At 36.8% G+C, this 27303-nt stretch overlaps 1 protein-coding gene across 1 annotated transcript in view; it reads left to right on the forward strand.

Annotated features, from left to right (window-relative positions):
* Positions 1-27303, forward strand: part of UTRN (utrophin) — a 463318-nt gene that overhangs the window by 42811 nt on the left and 393204 nt on the right. The window contains 3 exon segments of the mRNA XM_070733661.1: positions 14917-14978; positions 23487-23579; positions 24221-24298. Of these exon segments, the coding sequence (XP_070589762.1) occupies positions 14917-14978; positions 23487-23579; positions 24221-24298 (233 nt within the window).

A 27303-nucleotide genomic window follows, 5' to 3' on the forward strand; every position in this document is an offset into this window, starting at 1 on the left:
TGTGCGCACGCGCGCACACACACGCACACACATGTATATATATATATACATGCACATACATATATACATGTGTGTGTGTGTATACATAGTATATATGTGACACACACATATTGAACTGCTAAATTTATTTGAGAGCCATGGAGCCTAGGCAACCACCTATTAAAAGACTTGGAGGTATTTGACCATTTGGGGAGAACTTCAAATACACAACTGAGTTCAAAATTTATGTTGCTAAGTGAGAAATACGCTAAGTGAGTTTTGCCCCATTTTACAACTTTTCTTGCCACCTTTTGTTAAATGAATCATTGCAGTTCTTAAATTAGTAACACGGTTGTTAAGTGAATCTGGTTTCCCCAGTAATTTTCCTTGTCAGAAGGTCGCAACCATCATAAATTTGAGTCAGTTGTCAAGCATCTGAAATAAATCACATAACCATAGGGATGCTGCAGTGGTCATCAATGGGAAAAATAGTTATCAGTCGCTTTTTTCAATGGGGTTATAACTTTGAATGGTCACTGAACAAACTTGTTGTAAATTGAAGACTACTTTAGTACAGAATGTTGGAAGGTCATCAAGTCCAAACCTGTATCAGTTTGGGAGGATTCATAGACATCCCCTGTTTTTTCTTTAAATGCAATGCACCAAAAGATCGGTTATCTCATTAACAGCCATGGTACTGAAGTAACATCACTGAAACTTTAATGGTAAGAATGATACAAATAAAACTAGAAGATGAGTGGGTAAGTAAGTGGGAACTTTTCAACATCAATGTAGCATGTGAAATTTCTGATCTAATTTTCCAGTTGCCACAAGCTTCTTTATATATTCTTTCTTTTTTTAAAAAAAAACTTCTATAATAGATGCATTTTCATTAGTTTGTTGTGGTTTTAAAATAATGGGTTGGGTTATTTTTGGTTTGGGAGGAAAGAAGGAAAAGGTTAAGATCATGCTTCAAATTTTTGAGGTTTCACACTGAATTCTTGGCTTCTGGTCTGGGATGGAAGCTTCTAGGAGTCCCTGGTGAATAATTTTGTTGCAGTTTTTAGTTATGTAAAAGAAAGAATGAGTGGATATAAGTAAGTTCACAAAATTATTTATTTTGGAGATACTTATTTACAAAATAAGTCTCTCCAAAATACTAAATACAAAATATTATTTATTTTGGAGAAAAACAAAAACAACTGTTTGTTGGGTTTGGAATCTGATAATGAATTTCAAACAGGCTTCCAGTGTTTTTTTTTTAATCTACAAAGTCTGAAATATACTTATTTTATTATAGGAATGGAATATGCCATTATTGAATGAAGTTATATGGAAACATAAACATAACTTTAAGATTAATTCTGAAAATTTGGAAACTCTGTGTTAAAGTTTTTATAAATGTTCTTAAATGTAAATGGACAGTCTTCTTTTTTTATATGGATTGGAGCCATTATCCATTGTTACACACACACACACAAACATACACACCAGCCAGATTTCATTGGCACAATGTTCTTAGAAAAGTGAAAACTTTAATTGTGTTAAAAAGGAAGGAAATGAGTCATTGTCCAAATTTTCATAACATGCCATAGTTCAATATTTATTTGAGTGAACTTCCTTTTATCTGGAGATAAAAGGAAAATGTGGAAAATATTAAAAATGCCTGTATTTCTAGCATGTAGAAATCTAATTCAATGCTCATTTCCGTATTAAAATGTTAAATATGTGATTTTGTTAATAGGATTATTGAGTCATTGAATGCAATGAACTTCTTAAGATTTTAAAAAACAGCTATATTAGCTATACCAATTTCAGAACTTAAATCAAAGTTCTTGTTTGTGTTTATATTCTTTACATTCAGTCTTGTCTCCATAATCATAGATATGTTAATAATAACACAATAGATACATATTTAAAAAGATGATATTCTAGTAATACTCATATCTGGAATTTGATGAGAGGAAAAGTTGGTTAGCACCATGGTTTGTGGACTTAAGACCACAACTTATTTCTAAACAGTTTTAGAAAGTCTTGTTACACTCAACTGATTTATTTATCTATTTATTTATAGCCAGTTGGACAAAGAAGATTTAAAACAGCTTTTTCCATGGACTGTCAAACTCTTAAATACAACTACAATCACTCCATGCATATATGGAAACATATGACTGGTTTTTCCCTAATTACTTTTAGAAGGATCATTTTCTATATTATTTATGTTGTTTTGTATTTTGTTATGGATTGCATCAGTAGAGGCAATATCAATTTTGTTGTATATAAGTACAATGACAATAAAGGTTGCTAATAGTTTGACACCAGTGAGGCTCAATGGAAGGCAGGTTGCCAGTACTGTAATTGTTTTTTCTGCAGTTTATAACCTTAGTTTCTAAGACAGTGAAAAAGAACAGCGCCTAGAAAATATTGTATACATCTGGCCTGTCATGTTTTCTCTCATGTTTTGGAAAGTGAGTCATATTGCATTCAAATTAAATGTTTATTTCTTCAGTGTGCTGAGCAGAGAATCCAAAGAATGAAAAGCAAAAGCAAATATAGCAAAATTAGTTAGCAAAATACAGTAGCAATTTAACAAGCATTGGCTTGCTTAAAATATGATTGTCTTCATTCTCATAATATATGAATCTCATTAAAGTCACTTTCTGTATATTATGCTGAAGCACAAGAAAAGATGATGCACGGTGAAGGAATTAATAAAGACATTTCTATTATTTAATACTACATTTTCATCTTTAAACATTGCTGAGCAGGTGCCAACAAATACAAAACAGAGTCTTTTGTGAGATTTATTTTGTAACTTTAAATGTCTAATGCTACAAATTCAAGAAAATGGTACAAAACTGTATTTGGTATTATTTCCAAAAGAAGTAGGGTGATTAGGTTTGATCTTTTGAGAGGAATATAGAAGCAATCCAGATACTGTATTGGGTTGATCCTCATCTCTGATGCAACATCATATACTGTATAGAGAAATCCATAACTGAATTGCATGGTAAAAGACACAGAATGCTCAGAATTAATGACAAATACTCACTGATTCATTATGAGAAAGAAAATAGATGAATGGCTGAAGATGGACCTGCCTTTTCTTTTGGATTGTCCATTTTCAACATAGCTATTCTAAAGTGAGAAAGGAGATTGAAGCTTCTGTTTTTATCTATCTGCCTTGGGCTCATCACTTCCTAGATGTGGGAAGATCTGGTGAGGGAATGAATACACATAATCATTATTAAGCTGCTAATGAATTTAACATTCGGGTCAGAAAATTAATTTCTTTCCAAAGCAATTGTTATAGCTTCCACTGATTGGATTCTTTAATTCTCTGGAGTTGTGGAGTGTTTCAATTCAAGGAAGCTGGTTATTAGGTTGCAGATTTAGAGAAGACAACTATTGGTTCAGTATTAAAAAAAGAAGAAAAACCAATAAAATGTTGAAATATGGGGAAAAATGTGAGCATAGGAAATTATTTTTCTATTTCACGTTTAATGCATGGGATTAACTTTAAGTGCTAAATATTTTAGCCAAAATGTTTCTGTTGCAGAAGTTATATATATATATAAAGCAAATTTGGCATAATATTAAGGTGCTGGCTTAGAAACCAGGAGACTGTGAATTCTAGTCCTGCCTTAGGCATGAAAATCAGCTGAGTGCCTTTGGGCTAATCACATACTCTCAACCCAGTTCATTTCATAAGGTGGTAGTTGTGGGGAAAGGAGTATTCTCTATGTTTGCCATCATGAGTTACTTTTCAAGTAATAAAAGCAGAATAAAAAATAAGTACTGTGGTACCTCTACCTAAGAACGCCTCTACTTATGAACTTTTCTAGATAAATACCGAGTGTTTAAGATTTTTTTGCCTCTTCTCAAGAACCATTTTCCATTTACAAACCTGAGTCTCCAAAACTGTAACCGGAAAAGGCTCCGTGGTGCCTCTCTAGAAATCTCCTGGGAGGAAACAGGGCCAGAAAAGGAGGGGAAAGCCTCTGTGGGACCTCTTTAGGAATCTCCTGGGAGGAAACAGGGCCTCCACCCTCCCTGTGGTTTCCCCAATCGCATGCATTATTTACTTTTACATTGATTCCTATGGGAAAAATTGCTTCTTCTTGCAAAATTTTCTACTTAAGAACCTGGTCACATAACGAATTAAGTTTGTAAGTAGAGGTACCACTATAAAAAAAATAAAAGATTTCCTTCCTGCTCCCAAATCACTATAAAGATTTTGGCAAGCACATACTATATTTGTGGAACGATTGATTTACTAAGAATTCCCATGGAAAACAAAGCTTTTCAAAGAATAACCTCTTGTTGATTTTTTCCCTATTCTATCCCTGTTTCATACCTGTGTTGTAAGATACATAAGCATCAGATGTTTTTATGCACTTCATAGTATTTCTTTGAAAACAATTCAGAAGCATCTATTGATTTTAGTTAAGACTACAGTACTAGGGTTTGACTGGAGCCTCTAAATTGGGCAATATTGCCTTGATCTTGTGCCTATTTTACTTTGCTTCTGAAGATGTTTTGGGAGCTTTTAAAATCCTAAATGATTTGGGATTATAATGCCTATCTTAAGGAATATATTTCTCTCTGTGACCCTGTTTTAGAGTCTTCAGACCAGGTATGCTTCCCCCATTGAAATAAGATATGTAGGTACAACAGACATACATAGTTTTAGGTAAAATAAGAAGGCGTTGATGGGTTATTTTCAGTTTGTGTTTTTTGTTGTTTTTATTATGATAGCCGAAGGATGAAAGCCAGTTCATTCATGTCTTTGCCTTGTAAAATTATAGGTTTTTTTAATTAAAATAACTAAATTTAATATAAATAATATTGTAGAGTAATTAAAACAGGCATAGGAAGGAAGGAGCTACAAGCAACTAAAGAAATAGTTCTTGTATTATTATTTAAATAACTCTGGATGAAGTTGGCAAAAATTGGGATAATCTGCAGTAAAATAAATTTTCCATATGTAGAAGTCAGTTCAGTGTGGGAACAATACTGAATTCTTACTGATTCTGAGACTGACAATTCATAAAATGCTATTTGATACCTGATGGCTATAGAATATAGAAGCAGTATCAATATTGTTGCAAACAGTTGCAGATTTAATTTCCCTCCTGTCTCCTGACTCTAGCTGTATGTAACCTAGAAGAGTAACTAAATAAAGGAAGGAAGAAAGTACTTTCCATATAACACTGTAACCATGCAACATTCACAGTGGAAAAGATACACTTTGTTCCATGTCTCTCTCACTTTCTTTTTCACATAGTGCTAGCTGATTTAACTTGGATAAGGAAGCTGCTTTATTTCCCCTGTTTTGAACTGTTTTAGTGAGGGTTCTCTTCTTTCTTTCTGCAAACACTTGAATACTTGAGATACAATAGTAGCCAACTTGACTTGAATAGAAAGAAAATGCAACAAACAGTCTGTTTTGAAGAGTAATAAAACCTTTGGACCTCTTGTTTGCCCAGTTTATGCTTTTCTGTTTACTTGCAATACTGTGGTTTCTAGACAGATGTAGCCATTGAAGGAAACTTGTCTTATTTGTTAAGACATAAGTTATTAAAAATTGGATACAATACAGTTTCTTCCTGCTCAGTTTCTTACTTATTCCAGGAAACTGTTACATATGACTCAGTGTTATTTTGGAGAGTTTCTCCTTCCATTGGCTTCTTTTCATGGCAAGTGAATGGTAATCTCTCTACATGGGGCTACCTTTGAAGAGTGTTAGGAAACTTAAAATTGTGCAGAATGCAGCTGCACGAGTGGTCATGGTCTCCTCAGATACACCTATGTCTCTCCAACACTCCGCAGACTGCACTGGTTGCCGATTGGTTTCCGGACACAATTCAAAGTGTTGGTAATGACCTATAAAGCCCTACATGGCATTGAACCAGACTACTTACGGGACCATCTTCTGCCTCATAAATCTTTGCGGCCGGTTAGGTCCCACAGAGTTGGTCTTCTCCAGGTCCCGTCAACTAGACAATGTTGTTTGACGGGGCCTAGGGGAAGAGGCTTCTCTGTGGTGGCCCCGACCCTCTGCAATCAGCTCCCCCCAGAGATTCGTACTGCTCCCACCCTCCTTGCCTTCTGCAAGAGTCTTAAGACTCATCTATGCTGCCAGGCTTGGGGCAATTAGACCTTGCCACTCTGACCAATAAATGTGATGTATGGTGTGATTGGATTGGATTGTCTGACTGAGTGTTATACAGGGCTTTTAGTTATACTTTTAAAAATATATTAGATTTGTTCTACATGCTTTGTTTTATACTTATTCTGTGAGCCGCCCTGAGATTTCGGAGAGGGGCAGCATACAAATCTAATAAATTGAATTGAATTGAATTGAATCTGTGCCCAATCATATATTAGGCACAGGCGAGGGTTCCAATTTACCGCTGCTATCGGTGCTGGTGCGCGTGCAGCTGTGGGTGACCGTTGTTTGTGCACATGTGTCAGAGTGAGATTTGGTTTCTGCGCATGCGCAGGAAGCAAATCTTGTGAGAAGACGCACGGGCGCATGAGATTTTAGAAATTTGGCAGAAGCAAAAAAATCACCAAAAATTGCCAAAATCTCTCGTGCACATCCTGTTGCAAGATTTTGCTTCGTACCCATGCGCAAAAGCCAAATCTCACTCCGGCATGCCCACCCACCCACCGATCACCTGGAGCTGCGCCCACAGCTCCATTGGCAGTGGCAGGATGGAAACCAATACTGATAGTCCAGGTAGGAACCCAATATTGATTAGGCATATTAAGTAAGTTTGAATGGAAAGAACTGACCTTTTTTAATAAACGTTTATTTATAATGCCCTTTTAACAAAGGGCATAACAGCATGTTAGCAATAGCACTTTTAAACAGAGCCAGCATATTGCCCCCACAATCCGGGTCCTCAGCAATATTGCAAAATTTCCATTCCCACTTTGCTGGTTCTCTGAACTACTCAAAATTTTTGCTACTAGTTCTCCAGAATCTGTCAGAACCTGCTGAATTTCACTCCAGATTGCATTTCCAGAAATGCAACCTAGCTCCTTGTTTTCCTGTCTTATATTTTGAGATAGGGGTCCTTTGGGGATATAGAGCAAATCCCTATCGAAATATTAAAAATCCTCTTATCTCTATATATCTTTGTTTTGTAGATACAGGATAACGATTGGACAGTGGTGTGTATGCCATTATGAGAAAATTTGGGAGGAAGGATTTCAAAACCAAATCAAATCAAGATACTTAGTACTCTCCAACTTGACTTAATTGCTTATTAGACAACACCACCACCCACGTTTTACCTCTAGAAGTTCAATGTAATATAGAAAAAGAATTTGTACTTTCTTTTCCCATTTTCTTTGCACAACAATAGAGAAAACAATCTGGACTACCATTGTATCACAGCAATCCCCTAACTCTGGGGTCCCCAAACTTTTTACACAGGGGGCCAGTTCACTGTCCCTCGGACTGTTGGAGGGCCGGACTATTTAAAAAAACTATGCACAAATCCCTATGCACACTGCACATACCTTATTTTAAAGAAAAAAACAAAATGGGAATGTACTATTTAGAGGGAGGGGAAGAAGTCTGAAATTCATATATGTTTATGTTTTGTTTTTAATTTTCTTTTGTTAACATCTGATTGTAGGTGTTCTTGGCTTATAGAAAAATGTACAGTGGAACCCCGACATAAGAGCTGCTCTACTTAAGAGCAACTCGAGATAAGAGCTGGGAGGGGAGAGATATTTTTGTTCTACTTACAAGCCCAAATTCGAGATACAAGCGCCAAGGAGCTGTCTCCTGAAGCCAAACGCTAACTTCCGCGTTCGGCTTCAGGAGACAGCTGCGAAGCGGCGCGCGTGTTTTAAAAGGTTGCAGCCGGCCTGGGGGGCTCGGGGGGGTGCTTGCAGCTTTCTTTCTTGCTCTTTTTCTTTCTCTCTTTTACCTTCCCTTCCTCTATTTCTTCTTTTCTTTCTCCTTCCCACCTTCTTCCCTCCCTCCCACCCTTCACTCATTCCTCTCTTACTCTCCCCTTTCATAAGTTTCCTTGCTTCCTTCCTCTGTTCCTGTCCCTTCCCCCTTTCTTTCTTTCTTTCTTTCTTTCTTTCTTTCTTTCTTTCTTTCTTTCTTTCTTTCTTGCTCTTTTTCTTTCTCTCTTTTACCTTCCCTTCCTCTATTTCTTCTTTTCTTTCTCCTTCCCACCTTCTTCCCTCCCTCCCTTCACTCATTCCTCTCTTACTCTCACCTTTCATAAGTTTCCTTGCTTCCTTCCTCTGTTCCTGTCCCTTCCCCCTTTCTTTCTTTCTTTCTTTCTTTCTTTCTTTCTTTCTTTCTTTCTTTCTTTCTTGCTCTTTTTCTTTCTCTCTTTTACCTTCCATTCCTCTATTTATTCTTTTCTTTCTCCTTCCCACCTTCTTCCCTCCCTCCCTCCCTTCACTCATTCCTCTCTTACTCTCCCCTTTCATAAGTTTCCTTGCTTCCTTCCTCTGTTCCTGTCCCTTCCCTCTTTCTTTCCTTCCTTCCTTCCCACCCTCCGTCCATTCATTCACCCATTCCTCTCTTGATCGCTTAAAGCCGGTCCCTGGTGCAAAAAGGGTTGGGGACCTCTGTCCTACAGGATTGGGTGGCAGAGAAGTTGAACATATGTAAATTTAAAAGTTTAAGAAAGTTTACAAGTTAAGTGAAAGAAACTTCATTATTCATTTATATGTACATGTACATTTCTTCATTAAAAACATGTCTTTCTGCATAATTTAGACTAACTTTGTGAGTTTTTTGAGGGCTGGAACCAATTAAAATTATTTACATTAATTCCTATGGGGAAAAGTCGTTCGAGATAAGAGCTGCTCGACTTAAGAGCCCAGGTCCGGAACGAATTAAACTCGTATCTCGAGGTACCACTGTATAAAGAAAGAAGGAAGCACTTTGTCATAATGGTTAATAAGTTAGAAATATAATTGGTGTACTTTTTGAAGGAACATTAAGGAGGAAATTTAATTAAAAGAAAATGAATGTAACTGGATGACAAAATTAGAAAAAAAAACTTTTGCAAATTTTTTGATGATTGATATTAGTTACTAGCAAAATACCGCATTTTATTCATAGAAAATTAGATGGAACAGTGTTGTGTCACTCACCCGCAGGCCGGATAAATGGCCTCAGCGGGCCACATGCGGCCCGCGGGCCGTAGTTTGGGGACCGCTGCCCTAACTCATATTGTGACTACTGTAAATACAGGAGCTAGAGCTGCCATTTCATACTGCTTGCTTACCAAGCAGTGAAACTATGAAACATAAGTACTGTATTTTAAAAATGATGAAGTAAAAAGTATGCCTAAATTGTTGCACTTGGTTTGAGACACGTTTTCCTTAAATTAGGCTGGATTGTAGCTGTAGTATTTTTCCTATTTTCTGTAAGACCAATTAGTTTTCAGAAGAATGCTTCTGCCACTTCAGGAAATTAGAGCAGTGCACCATATAAAGAGAGTGTGGTATAAAGAGAGAAACCATGCGTACTTTCTTACATATTATTTGAGTGTACTTAAATGTGAATTACAATGCTTCATGGCCTTTAGGATTAAAGATAGGGTGGAAGTATTCTGCTTCAGAAAATAAACGGTACTCTTCCATTAGCAGTTAATCATAATTAGTAGTCTTCATTTCTTCAGACTGGAATCTTTAATTTGAGATAATGGAATATAAATATCATACTTGATTTGCATTTTCAGCATTATGAAAATGATGCCATCTTTTTGCCAAAATATAATTTTGTCTCTTTCTGTGTAGTAATTCCATGTGGTAAAGCATGCATGGGTACGTTAGTATGGGTTGGAAACATTTTTATTTTAATAGAAAGTTGCCAAGACTTGCTATTGATATGATTATATCACAAGATTATGGGCTGAAGCATTACACATTGCAGGGATATTGAGGCTCATTCAGATAATCTGTTTTAATGTTTAATGTTGTGTCCCCCAAAGAAAAACAAGTGAATTTTTGCCACTAAATTTAGCTCAGTGTTACAATAAAAGAGTTTAATTTCAAAGTATTTCCATGACCATCTGATCGAAATTTGGCACCTTCAGATAGGACTGTAATTCCAAGAAATCTGAGCCAATGCCTTGTGAGAGCTGTAATCCAAACATATCTGGAAGTTCCAGCTTGTAAAGTTTAGTGTATGTGTCAATCTGTATAATCTGCAAAGTCCAAACTAGGTTTGGACAATAACTTTGGTGTGCTGGCCATTAATGAATGAGGTATCAGGCTATATAGCACATTTAATTGCATAGACTGAGAGAATGTCATTCATCATAGTCTTTGGGTGTATTGCTTTACATTATGAATCAAGTAAATATTAACTATAGTTTAATGTGGATGAAAGACCACCTGTGAGATGTTTCATAATACTCTAACAAGTTGGCAGTTTTAAACTTTATCCGTTCAAAAGGTCTGAGAAAATGCAGGGCTTTGTGCTATTGGACCCAAAGAAAGTTCAAAAATGAGAAGGGCAGTATCAAAGTGTGATGAAGAATGATATGTGGCAGTTATGTGTGTCTATACAAGCACTCTTTATTGCCATTTGTTCAGCCACAGTTTGAAGTTCCATGGGACATATATCAAACATGAAGGCACCCCCTTTTTACTTCCACAATCCCATGCTCTGTCTAGTAGTCAAGTTATATTTTGCGATTTTTTAGAGGTTTTTTTAAATGAAAAAGTAAATTCTTTAATAATTGGACCTTGGAAAAAGAACTTTTGCCAGTTGAGCAATCCTATTAGCAAAGATTGTCATCTAAAAATAATGCTGAATAATATAATGAAAGGCATTGCCTAACATTAATATTTATTGCATTTTTATGCAAAAAGGATTCATGGAAATACCAAAACTGAGGACACGTGGGTGTGTTTATGTATTCATTATTATTTATTACTTTGCAATCCCTATTTGATTAAACTATTTATGCCTCACTTTTATATCCTGCTGTCTGGGTTGAATTGCTGCCTGAACAATTTACAAAATAACAAAACAAAACAAAATAAAACAAAACCTGCCTGCCTCTAAAATTATAAGGTAAATTAGACTTTAAATAATTCTCCCGAAAGAAGGAAAACAAATCAGGAAAAGGGAAAAGCAAAGAGTACCTGGAGAATGAATTTAGCTTTTGGCTTCTCATGCATTAGGATTTTGTTGAATATATTGAAGCTTGAAATAGGCTAATGAGTTCCCCAAAGTTACTGTTGTGATGGGAGTTGGCAAGGACAGGAGTCAGTGCTTAGTTCCTCTTGTAAGGATCTACTGAAGCTCCCTGCTGGGTACAGAGGTGGGGTTTTGGCAGTGAGCTTCATTTTTAGCATTGCTGTTCCAGCCCACGGTCCTTTCTGCATAGGCTTTCCTTACAGCTGTCATCTGAAACCATAAGCAAAAGATTATTGTTTCATCTGGATGAAGAAATGTTTAGAGTAGAAAGTGCTATTGTTATTCAGATGTTATTACAGCCACATGTCCTTACAGCTGTCATTGTCCCTGCCTGCTCACTGATCCATTTAGAGGTGATGAGGGTTTAGAATTCAGCAGTACTATTATCTAAAAGTTGGTTGTGCATTTTCCATCCCAGCACTAAATATTTTAAACAGCAGACTGCCTTCTCTTATGTCTCTTAATTGTTCATTAATGTTCTGTCGGGCTTTCTGGTAGACTCCTCCCAAAAATTCACAGGTACAAATTTCAGACACACACACGTTTGAAAATTCAAAACAATGTTCTTTATAGTGAAAATTCACTTAACCTAAGCCCTCTTTTGGTATAGCAAAGAGCACTGGTCTCCAAACAAACTGGTAATTTGTACAAGTCCCTCATCAGTTCTGTGATACTTAGCTTGCAGCTGTGAGGCAATTCACAGTCCTTCTTTCACAAAGTGAAACACACTTTGCTCTGGTTTAGTTTCAAAGGGGGGGGGGGGAATCAGCACACAAAAGGTCAAAGTCAGTAAAGCAGTCACAAAATACCAGGATCAGATAATCCTCCACAATGGCCAAACCCACAGGCTGCTATTTATAGCAGCCTCACTAATTACCACAGCCCCACCCAACCACAGGTGGCCTCATTTTCTTTGATAATAATCTCTCAGTTGTTGCTGACTATGCATCGCTCTCCACATGCGTGGCTGTATCATTAACTCTTGTTCTGAATCCAAGGAGGAGCTAGATAATTGATCTCCTTCTGAGCTGTCTGCCCCACTCTCCTCCCTCCCTGTCACTCATGTCTTCTTGGTCAGAGGAGCCTTCATCATCAGATTCCACTGGGGGCAAAACAGGCCTGCAGCATGTGGATGTCTCCCCCACATCCACAATCCTTGGGGCAGGAGCTGGGCCAGAGCTAACCACAACAATTAAGAACATCATTTCCATTTTGGATGGAAAATAGATGCCTGATACCCCCTAGACTTGAAATCATAAAATACTTGCGCTGGAAGGTACTATAAGTCATATAGTTTAGCCATCCATATATTCAACGAAATCCTAATGCGTGAGAAGCCCAAAACTAAATTCATTCTCTAAGTACTCTTTGCTTATGTCTTTCTCTGATTTGAATCCACTACATCTCACTTACTTTGGCCACATCATATTTGAGAATTCACTTGAGAAAGTAATTATGTTGGGAAGAGTTAAAGATAAAAGGAAACCAGGCCACTATGGACACTATCATATCTGACACCAGCCAGAGCATAGAACAACTTGAAGTACTGCAAGATCAGAAGATCGACTCATAAAAATGCGAAGAGTCAGACACAACTGAATGGATAACATAATCACCATCATTATGGCCATGTAATAATCTTTTAGTGAAGGTCAATCATTAAATTCTCTTTAACATTCAGGCCAAATTTCCATTCTTTTAATTTGAACCCACTAGTCTTTGACCTCCTTTCAGTTCCAACATAGGACACGTTTGCTCCACCAGTACATTATGTCCTTTTCGATATTTGTATATTAATATCATATATTGTCTTAAATTTCTCTTATTGGATTATGATTTCTGTCATTTGCAACAAAATAATGTGATTATTGTGTTAGTTGGGGATAAAAAGAACTAAACTTCTGCGCATCTCAAGGTACCAGTGTGGGAAGAACGGCTCTATAGGACAGGATCATCTCAATTCTATTGCTGTGAAATTCCCTGCCTAGAGGCATGTCTTAAAATCCCACCTGTTGTCTCTTGGCATGTTGAGACAGTTCACACATGCATTTGGATGTGCAGGGTTGTTCTCCAGTGATTTATGTTTGTTAGTTGATGTTTGTATGGGTTACTGATTTTTTTAAATGAGGTAATGTATAAAAATTAATGAATAATTTGGCCATTCATTTCTTCAGTTCTGCCTGGACAGTCTGGGGGAGAGGGTTGATGCATATAGATTAGAGCAGTATAATCCCAAGGCAAGCAAATGGAAGCTTGTTATTCTGCAGCATTCTTGGTCTTGTGATTGAAAACCCACAGGCTAATTTCTGCTTTTATTTTCTAAATTCCTTAAGCAATTAAAGGAAAGGGGAATTTTAAGAACTAGTTAAAAAGAATGTTGACCTTTGTGTCTTAATATAATGGATGATGTCAGAGTGAGTTTGATGTTCCAAGCACATTTTGAAATAAGCAATATTAGTCTCAAACTTCTGCTTGATAAAAGTAAAAGGAGTGAACCAAAGCAAAGAAGAAAGAGAAGCCAAACAAATGATTTCAGTGTTTTGTTTCAGCAGGGAGGGAAATCCAACTTTGTTATCACATATATTTTTTTTTGCGGGAAACAATGTTTAATCCAGAGAAGAAGAGTGAAATATCCAGATATCTCTAAATACTTCCCTCTATCTTTGTGGAAGGTAATTAAGGGAATTATCTCTGTGGGAGGAAATTAAGAGGACTTTCTGATTGTTAAGAGCTTCAGGGTTTGAAGCGTTTCAGCCCAGTGAAACTCAGGAATTTGATAGCTCTTTCTTACTAATTAGTTTGTATGAGATCTCCAGAAATTATCTGTCTTCAGAATTTGCTTCTCCTGAAAAGATTAAGAGTTTGTTTTTGAGGACTTAAGAAAAAATTTGGTCAGAAAGTACAGAAAATCTGTTCTCTTTATGAACACCAATTTACATTCTATTTTTATTTATTTATTTTATTTATTCTTTGTCCAATACAGAATACATATGGAAGAGAATAGACATTGGGTAGTATATATAAAGATAATATGTAATATAGAAGAGAAAGTATATAAGAGGAAGAAAATATATATGATAAATGACATAAAGGAAAGACAATTGGACAGGGGATGTTAGGCACACCAGTGCACTTACGGTATATACGCCCCTTACTGGCCTCTTAGGAACTTGGAGAGGTCAATCGTGGATAGCCTAAGGGAGAAATGTTGGGGGTTGACACTATTGAGTCCGGTAAAGAGTTCCACGCTTTGACAACTCGATTGTTAAAGTCATGTTTTTTACAGTCAAGTTTAGAGTGGTTAATATTAAGTTTTAATCTGTTGTGTGCTCTTGTGTTGTTGCGGTTGAAGCTGAAGTAGTTGTTGACCGGGAGGACGTTGCAGCATATGATCTTGTGGGCAATACTTAAATCGTGTTTTAGGCGCCGTAATTCTAAGCTTTCTAGACCCAGGATAGTTAGTCTATTTTTGTAGGGTATTCTGTTTTGAGTGGAGGAGTGAAGGGCTCTTCTGGTGAAATATCTTTGGACGTTTTCGAGGGTGTTGATGTCCTTGAATGACGAAAATTATATAGCTTAAAATCATATTCGAATCTAAAACGTTACCTCATATCTCCATGTTCAGGTCAACCTTTGTTTTTGTTCTGATAACTTTTCCTGGAAAATGTTTCTGGCTGGTATACCGTTGCATGAAACTGAAAACCATATTTAAATTTCTTAACTCTGTTATTTTCTAGATGAGCACAAAGATGTACAAAAGAAAACCTTCACCAAGTGGATAAACACTCGTTTTTCGAAGGTAAGGATGGCTCACAGTGGCTATTTTTTAATCTCTTGTCTTCCAGATGTATTGAACTTCCATATGAGAGCATCAGTTTGGAAAAGGTTAGTTTAACCTTTCAGCTATGTGTTGGATTAAAATATGTTCTGATTCTAGAACCCCAGCAAAGCAGGAAACACAGCAAATCTAGAAATATATTTTAAAAGTTAATAGTAGAAATTACCAAGGTACATTTAAGGGAGACTTGAATCCAGCAACATTTTTTCCTGTATCATTTAACGCATTTTCATAGAGACTATGGGATTTTTCCTTCAACTTTATAAAGTTTTCCCCATATTACCACCATTATGAGTACAGTGGTTAAAATGCAGTATTCTTTTAATAAGGGGTTTTTAATTACTTTTAATTATTAGATTTGTTATATATTGTGTTATTATTGTTGTGAGCCGCCCTGAGTATACAGAGAGGGGCGGCATACAAATCTAATTAATAATAATAATAATAATAATAATAATAATAATAATAATAATAATAATTTCTTTCGCTCTCTCCCTATTTCTCCAATAGAAGGGCTTTCTATTAGCTGCAACATAATTGTGCTAATCACCCTTTAAAACGGCCATTTTCTTTGCCATTGAGTTCCTTCTTCCCCTCCTCAGCTCCAGTTTGCAGGATATGGTTAATGCATAACTTTTTGAAATACCTTTCATTATAAGGGGTCCAGTAATAGACTGTGTACATTATATGTTGCTTGAAAGCTGCCTGTGTTGGCAGAACCTTCTTCAGAGATTCTGACCTTTCTGGAAACAAATGTTTGATTCATTGTCTTTTAAAAGCCGCATGCAGAAATTCTACAGTCCTTTTCAGAGCAGTATGACATTGTCAGCAGAGTTGTTGGGATTTTAGCCAATGTCAGAAATGCAACTCCAAAATAAATCTTTTGCTTTTTCCAGCAATGAACAAAGTTATTTTATATCCAGTGATGTGTCTATGGATGCTCAGTACGATCTTTTGCTCAATAGAAGATTTCTGTTAGATACAAGTTTGGTAACTTATATAGGGCGTTCCCTCATAGATTTGGCTGTTTATGTATGCATTGACCTGATAGCATTCCTCCACTGAGTACAGATAGACTTAGGTAAACTACGGAACCATTTTTTGGGGGTTAAATTTTTAATTTTGTTTTGCATATACATATCAAGGCGTGAACAATGTGACACGTGAATGTCATACATCCTGATACAAATAAAATTAGTAAACTTAAAATTAATAGTTATTACATTCAACCAATTTATCTTTCTAATAATAATTCACATTTATATTAAGTTATACTCTCATCCTCTAAGCTGAGCAGTGAGCAATCGCTCACTTAAAAATCATCATCAACTCAGAGTTTTCCAAACCTGCCCAGAAGCCGAGAGAGAAAGAGTGAGAGAGAAGGAGAGAGAGAGGAAGAGAGAGAAACAGATAGAAAAAAGAGAGGAAGGAAAAGAGAAAGAAAAAGAATGGGAGTAAGGAAGAGAGAAAGAAAATCAAAATCTAGTTTGAAACTAGCTCAACTATTTAAGTGGCATTTTGATATTGATAGAGTTGCCCTATTATGAGCTCACTGTTATAGACACACAGTACAGTATTTTATTTTGAAATTCTCTGAGGCAAAACAGGGTGGGTTTTTTATTTGTTTGTTTGTTTGTTTGTTTATTTATTTATTTAATATTTCTGTGCCACCCAGTCCCGAAGGGACTGCCGCTCAGACACTATACTTTTCCGCCCACCCCCCCAAAAAATTAGAGGGAACACTGGTCTCATTATTTGATTATTCAAGTATACACTAATATTTTCCCTTTCTCTTGATCCTATCTCTATCCTAATTTTTAATCATGTCACCCTTTTATTAAAAGATGTTTTCTTTCTATCATACCTAACTTCTAATTATTCCACCATTCTAAGAAAAAAGGGAAAGATAAAAGCAAATCAGAACAACAACAAAAAAGAGAATTCCTTTCCTTTCTATCCATTGCCTCTTGTCCGCTTCAGACTTTGGTTGCTATGCTTTTTTGGGGGGAACTTGCCTCCCATATTTCTCTCTTGGATCTTTATCTCTGTCTGCATCTACTTCTTGGCTATTCAATCTACCGGTAAATGTTTCTCCCATCACTACCCTCTTCCAGTACCTAGCTTCCAAAATATCTGCCCAAACCCCTATCTCCCTTTCAAAGGTATCTTCCTGTATCTCCATTTCCCCCTCACTTTCTTAAGATATTTCCCCCCTGGTTTATTTCATCAAACACTGTTATTTTTATTATTATTATTATTACCTCCTTCTTATCATCTTCTTTTGTTTGCTGGTTCTTCAGTTCAATCTTTTCCTCCATTTTTTCTTTTAGCTCTTTCCTTTTCTGAGCATCTGGATTCTTACTCATCCATCCCCCTTATAGTATTTTCCATTTCCCCCCCATAATTATCTTAAATCCTTTCTCCATGATATCCTTTGTGCTTTGGAAAATCAATGCCATCTCCTTCAAAGTTCCATTCATTTCTTCCTTGTTAAGCATCTTATTTTGTTTTTAAAAATATAACTTTTGTCCAGTTGTCCAAGAACCATTTATTCAGACTTAACGTTGCCCTTCAAGAAGTACACTAATCACAGTTCTCTATAACCCATAAATGTTCAATCAGTTCCATATAAATATCCCAGGATTTATCAGGCGCCTCTTTATGTCCCCTTTACAGATTCAATCTTGTAATATAACATTCAGGGGTCACTTTAATTAAATCCCTTCATTGTTCTCATATTTGAGTCTTCAGTAGTAATGGGGTAGTTAGATATAATCCAGTAAATATTTTCACAATCCTTCATCTAGGTATTCCTACACTTGTATATTTTCCTTTCGTCAGCAGGTGATGCTCTCAACTTAAATTTCTGTGTTGCAACTAATCAATCTTATTTTAATCTTTCAATCACAATTTTAATAATAGTTCAATTATAAAAGCAGAATAATTTTTAAACCAGTAATTCCAGTATTTTAAAATGCCTGCCCATTACTACGGCTTCCCAGTTTAAGAGTCCAATTTTCTATACTGTATTTTAAAAAAACATTGTTTATCTCTCTTTAAGTCTTTTCCTTCTGGTCTGGTATTTTTCTCAGTATGCTTAATCTCTGCTTTAACAAATAGTTCTGAGCAAATCCTTTTATGTTAGTCCTTGGGGTTAGGTTTTAAGGGAAAATGAATCCTCTGCCCCAGTTCTAGTCACTTTTCACTTTGCTCCAGCACCAGTGTTAGCTGTTTCTTGGATGTCCCAGCTTTATGGCAACCATATATGGGCTGCGTCTTCTCGCTGTGCCTGAGAGGGAAAAAGAATTCTGGGTCAGACAGGAAATTTGCAACTCTCCATGACCTCACTGTGTGTCCCTCTGTTTCACCATGCCAGCAGATATGGCACGTGGAGCCATATCTGCTGGCACGTGAGCCGTTGCCCTAGCTCAGCTCCAATGTGCATGTGTGTGCTGGCCAGCTGATTTTTGGCTCATACAGAGGATCTGTGATGGTGTTTTTGGCTTCCAGAGAGCCTCCGGAGGGATGAGGGAGGGTGTTTTTATCCTCCCCTGGCTTCAGGGAAGCCTTTGCAGCCTAGGGAAGTCAAACACGACCTTGCTGGGCCCTTCAGAAGTTGGGAAACAGGCCGTTTCCAGCCTCCAGAGGGCCTCTAGGCGGTGAGGGAAGCTGTTTTTCCCCTCCCTAGACATTGAATTATGGGTGTGGGCACTCGGTCATGTGCGATACCGCATGCAGATGCTTGTTCAGCACCTGAGGAAAAAAACAGTTCTCCATCACTGCCCGAGGGCTTACTGTAAAATATCTCTGATATCTGATATGGTTTTTGCTTAGCAATGGAAGTTCTGGACTCAATTGTGGTTGTAAGTCAAAGACTTTCTGTAACATTAGCAATAAATATTTCTTTCCCCCCTTCTTCACATGTAGTGAACTGCAGATATTGAGTAGTTTATTGGACGACAGAGTAAATAGCAGATCCTGGGTCTTAGTTCCTATAACCACCGTAGATACTCAATAAATAATTTGGGGAAAAAAATTGAGTTTCCTCTGAGTATATTACTTTGCTCTTCCTTAAAGCAGGCTTCCAGTAGTCTGAAAAGAAAAAAAAAGATTCCAATGCAGAAGCATCTTTTTTTAGACCTGGGCAGGAGAGAAAAATTCTTTAAGTACACAGTGAGCAATTATATTAACTTACCTAATTAAGTTGCTTAAGTTAATTAAGTAGGAATTAAATGACATTTAGTTTATATGCTGGTCTGCCTGCTTCTCCGTCTTCCTGTTGGAATTTAGCTTTGGCCCATCAATCAAGGGCCAGGTGTAGCCCACAGATGGGGCTGGTGCATGCGGCTGCTTTAAGGCTGCTTAATATTCATCAGCAAGCAAGGAAACCAGGGTAGGATTTGACAGCATAAATGCAGGATCTGCTTCAGTGCAGAAAGCCTAGGTTAGCATCTTTTGAAATAAGTGAAATAAAACCCCAAAAGCTTCTTCATTCTGTTCTCTGTTAAAAGTCAGTTTAACTTGGATTAAACTCAAATTATAAATCACAATTCAACAACTAATAGTGTGTAAATGGATTCGCCATAAGGGTAACTGCAGCGCCCAAGCTGCTCTGGGGATATTCAGCCTTCAAGCTCTCTTCTTGTTTGTTTCATCAACTAGAAAAATTAGTTTGATTCTGGTGATAATTTGCAAAATTGAAGTCATACTATACATTCTGCTTTGTAGCTAATCTTTAACTGGAGTCTGGTATTAAAATCTAATTATAAATGATTTCTCAAAGAGGGAATGATATAGCTCATTTGTGTGAGCTGTTTAGAACTGAGGTTTCTTTATGAAATTTCAAAATTATGATGGACAAAATGAAGAAATATAGGACATGCTTCCATACACTTCAAAGGGGATACACATAATCTTGATTGGACTAGACACTATGTTAACATGATTCTGAGAACTTTGATTTCACTTGGAAAGTCTTTACAAATCATGTTTCTCTCAATTATGGTTTAAACTTTAAACAGTATTTTGGAACACAAACCTGCCTTGTTTTTCCTTACTTAGCATCATGGGAGTAAATATAGTTGTTGCTTTTCATTTCGGTTGTAGAAATAATCTATGAGTTTTTCCTGTACTGTCATTAAAATGAATAAATAAACTAACTGGACTATTTTTTGTTTTGGTCTTGGTCACAAGTATATCAAAGAGGAAATATCCAGCTCCTTCAAAACCTCAACAACATTTAATTTGTTGCTTTCTTGAATAAGTGGAATGCAAACAGGAATTCAAGCAGAAAAATAAACAGATAGAAAGCCACAATAAAATGCTTCTCATTTAAGATGGTGCACTAAATTTAGATGCTGGCAAAATGCACTGTACTTTATTTACTGAAACTACTCTTCTCTTGCGTAGTGACCTTTCTGCTTTGTGAATCGTTTCCCACATCAAATTCTCATGCTTTGGGTACATCAAATGGAAAATCTTGACACAGATATCAAAGTACCATATTTAGATTACAGAACATGAATTAGAAATCAGTTTTCTATCTATGTACTGGAAAGCTTTCCTTTCCTAAATAGTAAATAGCCAGTAGCGATAATCTTCATGTTTGGTTTCTATGAATTGTTGAGGAGGAAAGTTTAATAAGAAGTTGATAAGTTAATGTAATTAAGAGCTAAAGGAACTTTATGCTTCTCCCTTTTTAATATGCTTTATTAAGATACTCTTTGAGTACATACAGTCTTTCTATTCTTCCACACCCATTTTCGCTGACGTTAGAGAACAGGATTAATTTTCTGCATTTGTGGATGTGATGGTTGTTTCCAGTTCATGAACATAGTTTAGGATCAAAAACATTAAGGTTCCTATAACTACTTAATATCCACTTTCCTATTGGTTTATGACCGCTATTTTCAAACATTTTCCTTAAGTACTTTTATACAGTTCCATCATTTGGCTCATGTGCCTTGCCTTGGCTATACCTAGGCTATACCTGATACTGAAATTTCTGCTTGAATTGACACCTATTTAATAAAGAAAAGAGTTTCAAATTATTTATCATCAGTGCTTCCCATAAATAGAACTTTAAAAAAAACCTCAACCAAATACAATTTAAATAATATCCTTCCAGAACTTAGTCATATTTCTGCATTAAGATGATTAACTAAACTTCAGCTATTGAGAGCCTGTGAATTCAGACTTTGCCTTGTGTTAAATTTGTTGTTGGGTGACTTAGAAAGAATGAATATAGACAAAGGAAAACAAACTGGTGAGAGATAGGGTTGGGTTAGAGGATGGTTTTTTGGCAAATTTCTGATAGGTTGATATTTTGATTGCTTTAACTACTTCACTCCACTCTATCATGCAACTTTCCTCAAAGTTTTTTCTTTTCCCTTTCCTCCCCCTAAAAAGAATCCTATATCACTTTTAATTATTATTAGTTATTGTTAATTATTATTAAGACTGACATATAAATTGAATCAATTAATATATAGAGATAACTATAATACTATAACATTAAATAAGCTTAAATCAGAATCTGCGTTAGTCTATGGTATTGATTATCAATCTAAATAAATTATCCCCTAGACCTGAAATCATAAAATGCATGAGCTGGAAGGTGCTATAAGTCATATAGTTTAACCATCAATATATCCAACAAAATCCTAATGTGTGAGAAGCCCAAAGCTAAATTCATTCTCTAGGTACTCTTTGCTTACGTCTTTCCCTGATTTGAATCCACAACATCTCACTTACTTTGGCCACATCATATGTGAGAATTCACTAGAGAAAGTAATTATATTGGGAAGAGTTAAGGGTAAAAAGAAACCAGGCCACCAAAGAACATGATGGCTGGACACTGTCATATCTGACACCAGCCAGAGCATAAAACAACTTGAAGCAGTGCAAGAACAGAAGATCAACTCATAAAAATGCCAAGAGTCAAACACAACTGAATGGATAACATAATCACCATCATTATGGCCATGTTGATAGATTGGAAACACTCAAGCTTAAGCCTAAAGTGGAAGCAAGCGAAAGAGCCTAAGTTATTCCCAATAGACTTTTCCTTCAAAAGAATGCATTCTTTGTGAGCTTTATCTACATAATGTAGGCTTTTTCAAGCTTGAATCATGATCTTATTGAAGAAGGATGTGCAGCAGAGAACCTAGTTCTTCTTATTGAATAATGTAGTACTGTACTTAATCTTTCTAGATATAGCTTGCTTAGGCTACAGAGGATGACAGAGATGGGAATCAGGGTTGGGGAAAACACTTGTTTATCTTTTGTACTTTTTCGTTTTATTTCAGACTGGGAGCTTTTTAAAAAATGAATAGTTCTAGAGTATGACATTTCCATATCTGGAAATGATACCGCTCAAATTATTCACTTTTCTCCCTTATAGTCAATCTATGGGTTGCAAGGAGAGGCTTTGAAATTATTGATTACAACTTGACTTACAAGTGCAATGGAGCCTAAAATTTATGTTGCTGAAATAGACAGTTGTTAAGTGAATCACTGCAGTTGTTTACGTTGGTAACATGGTTGTTAAGTGAATCTGACTTCCCCATGAACTTTGCTTGCCAGAAGGTTGCAAGAGGGGATCACATGATCCTGGGACACTGCAACCATCATAAATATGACTCAGTTGCCCAGCATCTGAATTTTGATCATGTAACCATGGGGATGCTGTGATAGTTGTAAGTTGAATAATGGTCATAGTCACTCTTTTTCAGTGCCTTTGTAACTTCTAACCGTCATTAAATGAACTGCCTATATTTACTGCTTCTTCCATTTCACTTCTGCATGGGAGAGCTGGATTTAGAATCGAATAAGAGTTGGAAGAGACTTGGAGGTCTTCTAGTCCACCCATGCTTAGGCAGGAAACCCTATACCATCACAGACAAATGGTTATCCAACATCTTCTTTAAAACTTCCAGTGTTGGAGCACTTACAACTTCTGGAGGCAAGCTATTCCACTGATTAATTGTTGTAATTTCTCCTTGTTCCAAGTTGCTTCTCTCCTTGATCAGTTTCCACCTATTCCCTTGCCTAAAGACTAGTTTTTCATCATATAGTAGCACTCTACCTATTATAGGTGTTCTGGGGGTATACTGCTCAAGGCTGGTGAATGGATTTTGTTTTAGACAGACAGCTGAAAGATTCTGCAACTCTTCTGGTCTTCATGTATTTAAAATAAATTCCCTAAGGTATTTCCTTGCAAGAAAAATCTCGGATTTTCTATCTCATTTCTGGGGTACAAAATGTCTTTTGGTGCTACTCTTTTCCATTTGAGAGAATGGGAATATGTGAAAAAAACAGAGCACAGCCTTGTTATAAGTATGAAATGCTATAACACATGTAGATAACAGTCAAGATGACATCTGGCTACAGTTTATCTTTTTTATTTGTTTATGTTGTATTTTGGATCCAGAAGTTATTTTTTTAAAAAATATTTATCTTCTTTTACAGTTTGGAAAACAGCCAATAAAAGATATATTCACAGATCTTCGAGATGGGAGGAAGCTCTTAGATCTTTTAGAAGGGCTAATAGGAAATCCACTGGTAAGTGGTAATTGCCATTATTATCACCATCTTGAAAATATAATTTAAAATACTTTGCTTTTGCTTATTTACAATATCAGAACCAGCATTCTGGCTTGGGAATTTTGTGAGTTGAAGTCCACGCATCTTAAAAGTTTCTCAAGGTTGAATAACACTGGTTCTATATTGCCAAGTGACAATTAGTTTAGCTAATTTTAGCATCCTCAGCAGGAAGCAAAATGAAACGTCAAGGTTTTAAACCTATTTCTCTGACTGTTGGAAATAGAACTCTATTCACACTGAATTTAATTAATTAACAAGGATATTGACATGCATGGTTTGTAAATTCTGTTTCTGCACCAGTTTCAATTTTTAAACAAAATTGTAAAATGGGCTTTCCTAAATTCATGCTTGAAGAGAGAAAAAGAATGCACACAACTAAAGTTTGCTGCAATGCACTTTGTACAGCATTGTTCTTAAAATGTTTTGACATATGTTGCCAAAATAATGCAGGGTGTTGGATAAAGGGATATGCATTGAATTCAATTAGAGAAAATGTTCCAAAATCTGCATCATTGCTTTAATTGTGCTTTTTCCTTAAAAGGTAATTGTAACATTTATTGTTATTTGCATATTGTTTTCTTCTTTTTTCTTTTTGCAAGCCCAAAGAACGTGGAACTACTAGAGTCCATGCTTTGAATAATGTCAACAAAGTACTTCAAGTTTTGCATCAGAACAATGTAAGTTTCTAAATCACTCAGTTTCCTTGAAACTTGGGGTGGGGGCAAGGTAATTGTAAAATTGTTTTCTGAAAACTCTGTCTTTGAGTAAGGGTATGCGGACTAAAATTTTGTACAACTTAACATGCCTGCTTTCAATTTTCCTAGTTGCTTGTACTTTGCAGATAACAGAGTGTGCTATATGAAATGATCATTTACTGTACGAAGTGAACTTGTATTTCTTGTTCTTAAAGGTCCTAAGGGGCTGTAGATGGAAAGTATGAATATTTATTTTGTGCGACTGAGCCAAATGGTAATTTTGTTTGTATAGACTTCAGTCTGTTCTCAGGGGCATTAGGCTTATAAGAGATGTTTTGGAGTCATTGGCTTGTTAGAAGTAATTATCCAATTAAATATTGCCTAGCCTTAGTTTTGGATATTAGCTTGATTCCCTTTGCCAATACAGGTAATTAAACACAATCACAGTAGATGAGTTTCCTGATGCCTCTATTCTTTTGTTTTGTACATTCTCCAGAATCTAGCCCTGGAATTGAAAACTCCTTCAGATTTGAACTATGATGTAGGAGGAAAGAGAGTTGGAGATGGCAGGTTTAGCTTCCGGAAATTGCCTTTTCTTTGTAACATGACAAATTATTTCTTTCCCCCGAAAGTTATTTTTTTTGTTAAAACCATAGACGGTAAACCCAGGCTCCCATTTTGGAAAAAGGTCTGTTTGGGAATGGCCTGGTAACATCAAGAAGCTGAAAGTGGTCAAGTTACATTTGAAGATTTATAGTACTGGCTCAGTAATAGAACTTTTTAATGGTAAAATGTAAAAATTTTGTTTTCTTATTACTGATAAGTGTGTTGTGGGTGCAGCAATAACTTTGGAAATACAGTTGCATTGATAGCATGAGAACTTTTATTTTGCAGAAAATGAAAGATTTTATATATCATATTTTATATTTTATTTTATTATTTTATTTTATTTTATTTATATTTTATTTATTATTTTATTTTATTTATTTTATTTTATTTATTATTTTATTTTATTTTTTATTTTTTATTTTTTTTATTTTTTATTTTTATTTTATTATTTTATTTTATTTTATTTTATTTTTTTAATTTTTTTAATTTTTTTAATTTTTTTAATTTTTTTAATTTTTTTAATTTTTTTAATTTTTTTAATTTTTTTAATTATTTTTAATTATTTTTTATTTTTTTTTATTTTTTTTATTTTTTTTATTTTATTTTATTATTTTTTATTTATTTATTTATTTTTATTTATTGTGTAAGATGGTCTCCTGCGACCCTCTGCCAGCAAAAACAGAGCTTGCGACGGCCCTGCAAGCCCTCCCGAGTTCCATTTTCGCTGGTAGAGGCATCGCAGTCTGGTCCTTTGCTATTTCCATAGTAACTCTGTGGGCCAGATCTAAACATCCTGTGGGCTGGATACAGCCTGTGGGCCCTGAGTTTGACACCCCTGCACTTGATGGTCCTCCTTAAGAGGGGGACTCTTAGCATTTCCTGCTTCCTTGCTCCTGTAGGTCAGGTATACATGACTGGGTCATATACCGTATTTTTCGCTCTATAAGACGCACCTGCTGATAAGACGCACCTAGATTTTAGAGGAGGAAAATAGAAAAAAAATATTTTGAGCCAAAAAGGGGAGAGGAAGAGAGGAAGGAGTGAAAGAAGGGAGTGAGGGAGGAAAGAAGGGAAGAAGGAAAAGGAAAGCAAGAAATGGAGGGAGGAAAGGAAGGAAGGAAAGAAAGAAAGAAAGAAAGAAAGGGGGAAGGGACAGGAACAGAGGACGGAAGCAAGGAAACCTATGAAAGGGGAGAGTAAGAGAGGAAGGACTGAAGGGAGGGAGGGAGGGAAGAAGGTAGGAAGGAGAAAGAAAAGAAGAAATAGAGGAAGGGAAGGTAAAAGAGAGAAAGAAAAAGAGCAAGAAAGAAAGAAAGAAAATGAAAGAGAAATAAAAATAGAGAGGGGGAATGAAAGAAATGGAAGGAGGGAAGGAAGGAGAGAAAGAAAGAGAAAGAAAGAAAGCAAGAGAAAGAAAAAAGAATGAAAGAGCAAGAGAGAAAAAGAAAAAGAAAGAAAGAAAGAGGCAACTTCAAAGAAAGGCTCACTGAGCATCTCTCACTCTCTCTTTCTATCCCTCTTTCTCTTCCTTTCTCTCCTCTTCCTTTATTTCCTCTCTCTCCCTCCCTCTCTCTCCCCCCCTCTCCCCCTTTCCCTCTCTCTTTCTCTCTCTCCCTCTCTTGCTATCTCTCCCCCCTCTCCCTCTCTCTTTCTCTCCCCCCTCTCCCCCCTTTCCCTCTCTCTCTCTCTCCCCCTCTTGCTATCTCTCCCCCCTCTCCCACTCTCTTTCTCCCTCTCTTTCTCTCTCTCCCCCTCTTTCTCTCTCTCTCCCCCTCTTTCTCTCTCTTCTTCTCACTTTCTCTTGTTTTCTTTCTGTTGCAGGAGAGGCGGGGCCGGCGAAGGTGATATTCAATGTCGGGGGCGCTCGGGCGGTTGCGCGCGCTCCCTATCTCCCTGCTAGCCCACTCGGAATATTCAAAATAAGAAAAACCTTCGCCGGCAAAGGCTTTTCTTATTTTGAATATTCCAAGTGGGCTAGCAGGGAGATGGGGAGCGCGCGCAACCGCCCGTGCGCCCCTGACATTGAAGACCTCCGCTGAGAAAAACCTTTGCCGGCATTTCCTCTCGGCGTCAAGGAGGTGCAGCGGCGGGCGGAGAGAGGGAAGCGGGGGGCAGCGGCATCCCTCCTGGCCTTGGTGGGCCGCCCGACCCTCCCCACCTCCTGCAAATGCGGCGGGCGGCGGGGGGAGAGCGAGGAGCTGGTTCTGGCGGGCGCGGGGCTTGGCTGGCTGGCTGGCGGGGGGAGCGCCGCTGGTGGTGCGGAGGGAGACCCTCCTCCGGGAGGGAGGGGACCAGGCAGCAGCTAGCCAGCCAGCCGGCGGGATGGCGCTTCCAAGTTCGCAGCCTCTCCCCCCCCTCCCTGCCTGCATCTTCGCTCC

Source organism: Erythrolamprus reginae, chromosome 1 (genome assembly GCF_031021105.1).
Source record: "Erythrolamprus reginae isolate rEryReg1 chromosome 1, rEryReg1.hap1, whole genome shotgun sequence".
Classification (NCBI taxonomy): Eukaryota; Metazoa; Chordata; class Lepidosauria; order Squamata; family Dipsadidae; genus Erythrolamprus; species Erythrolamprus reginae.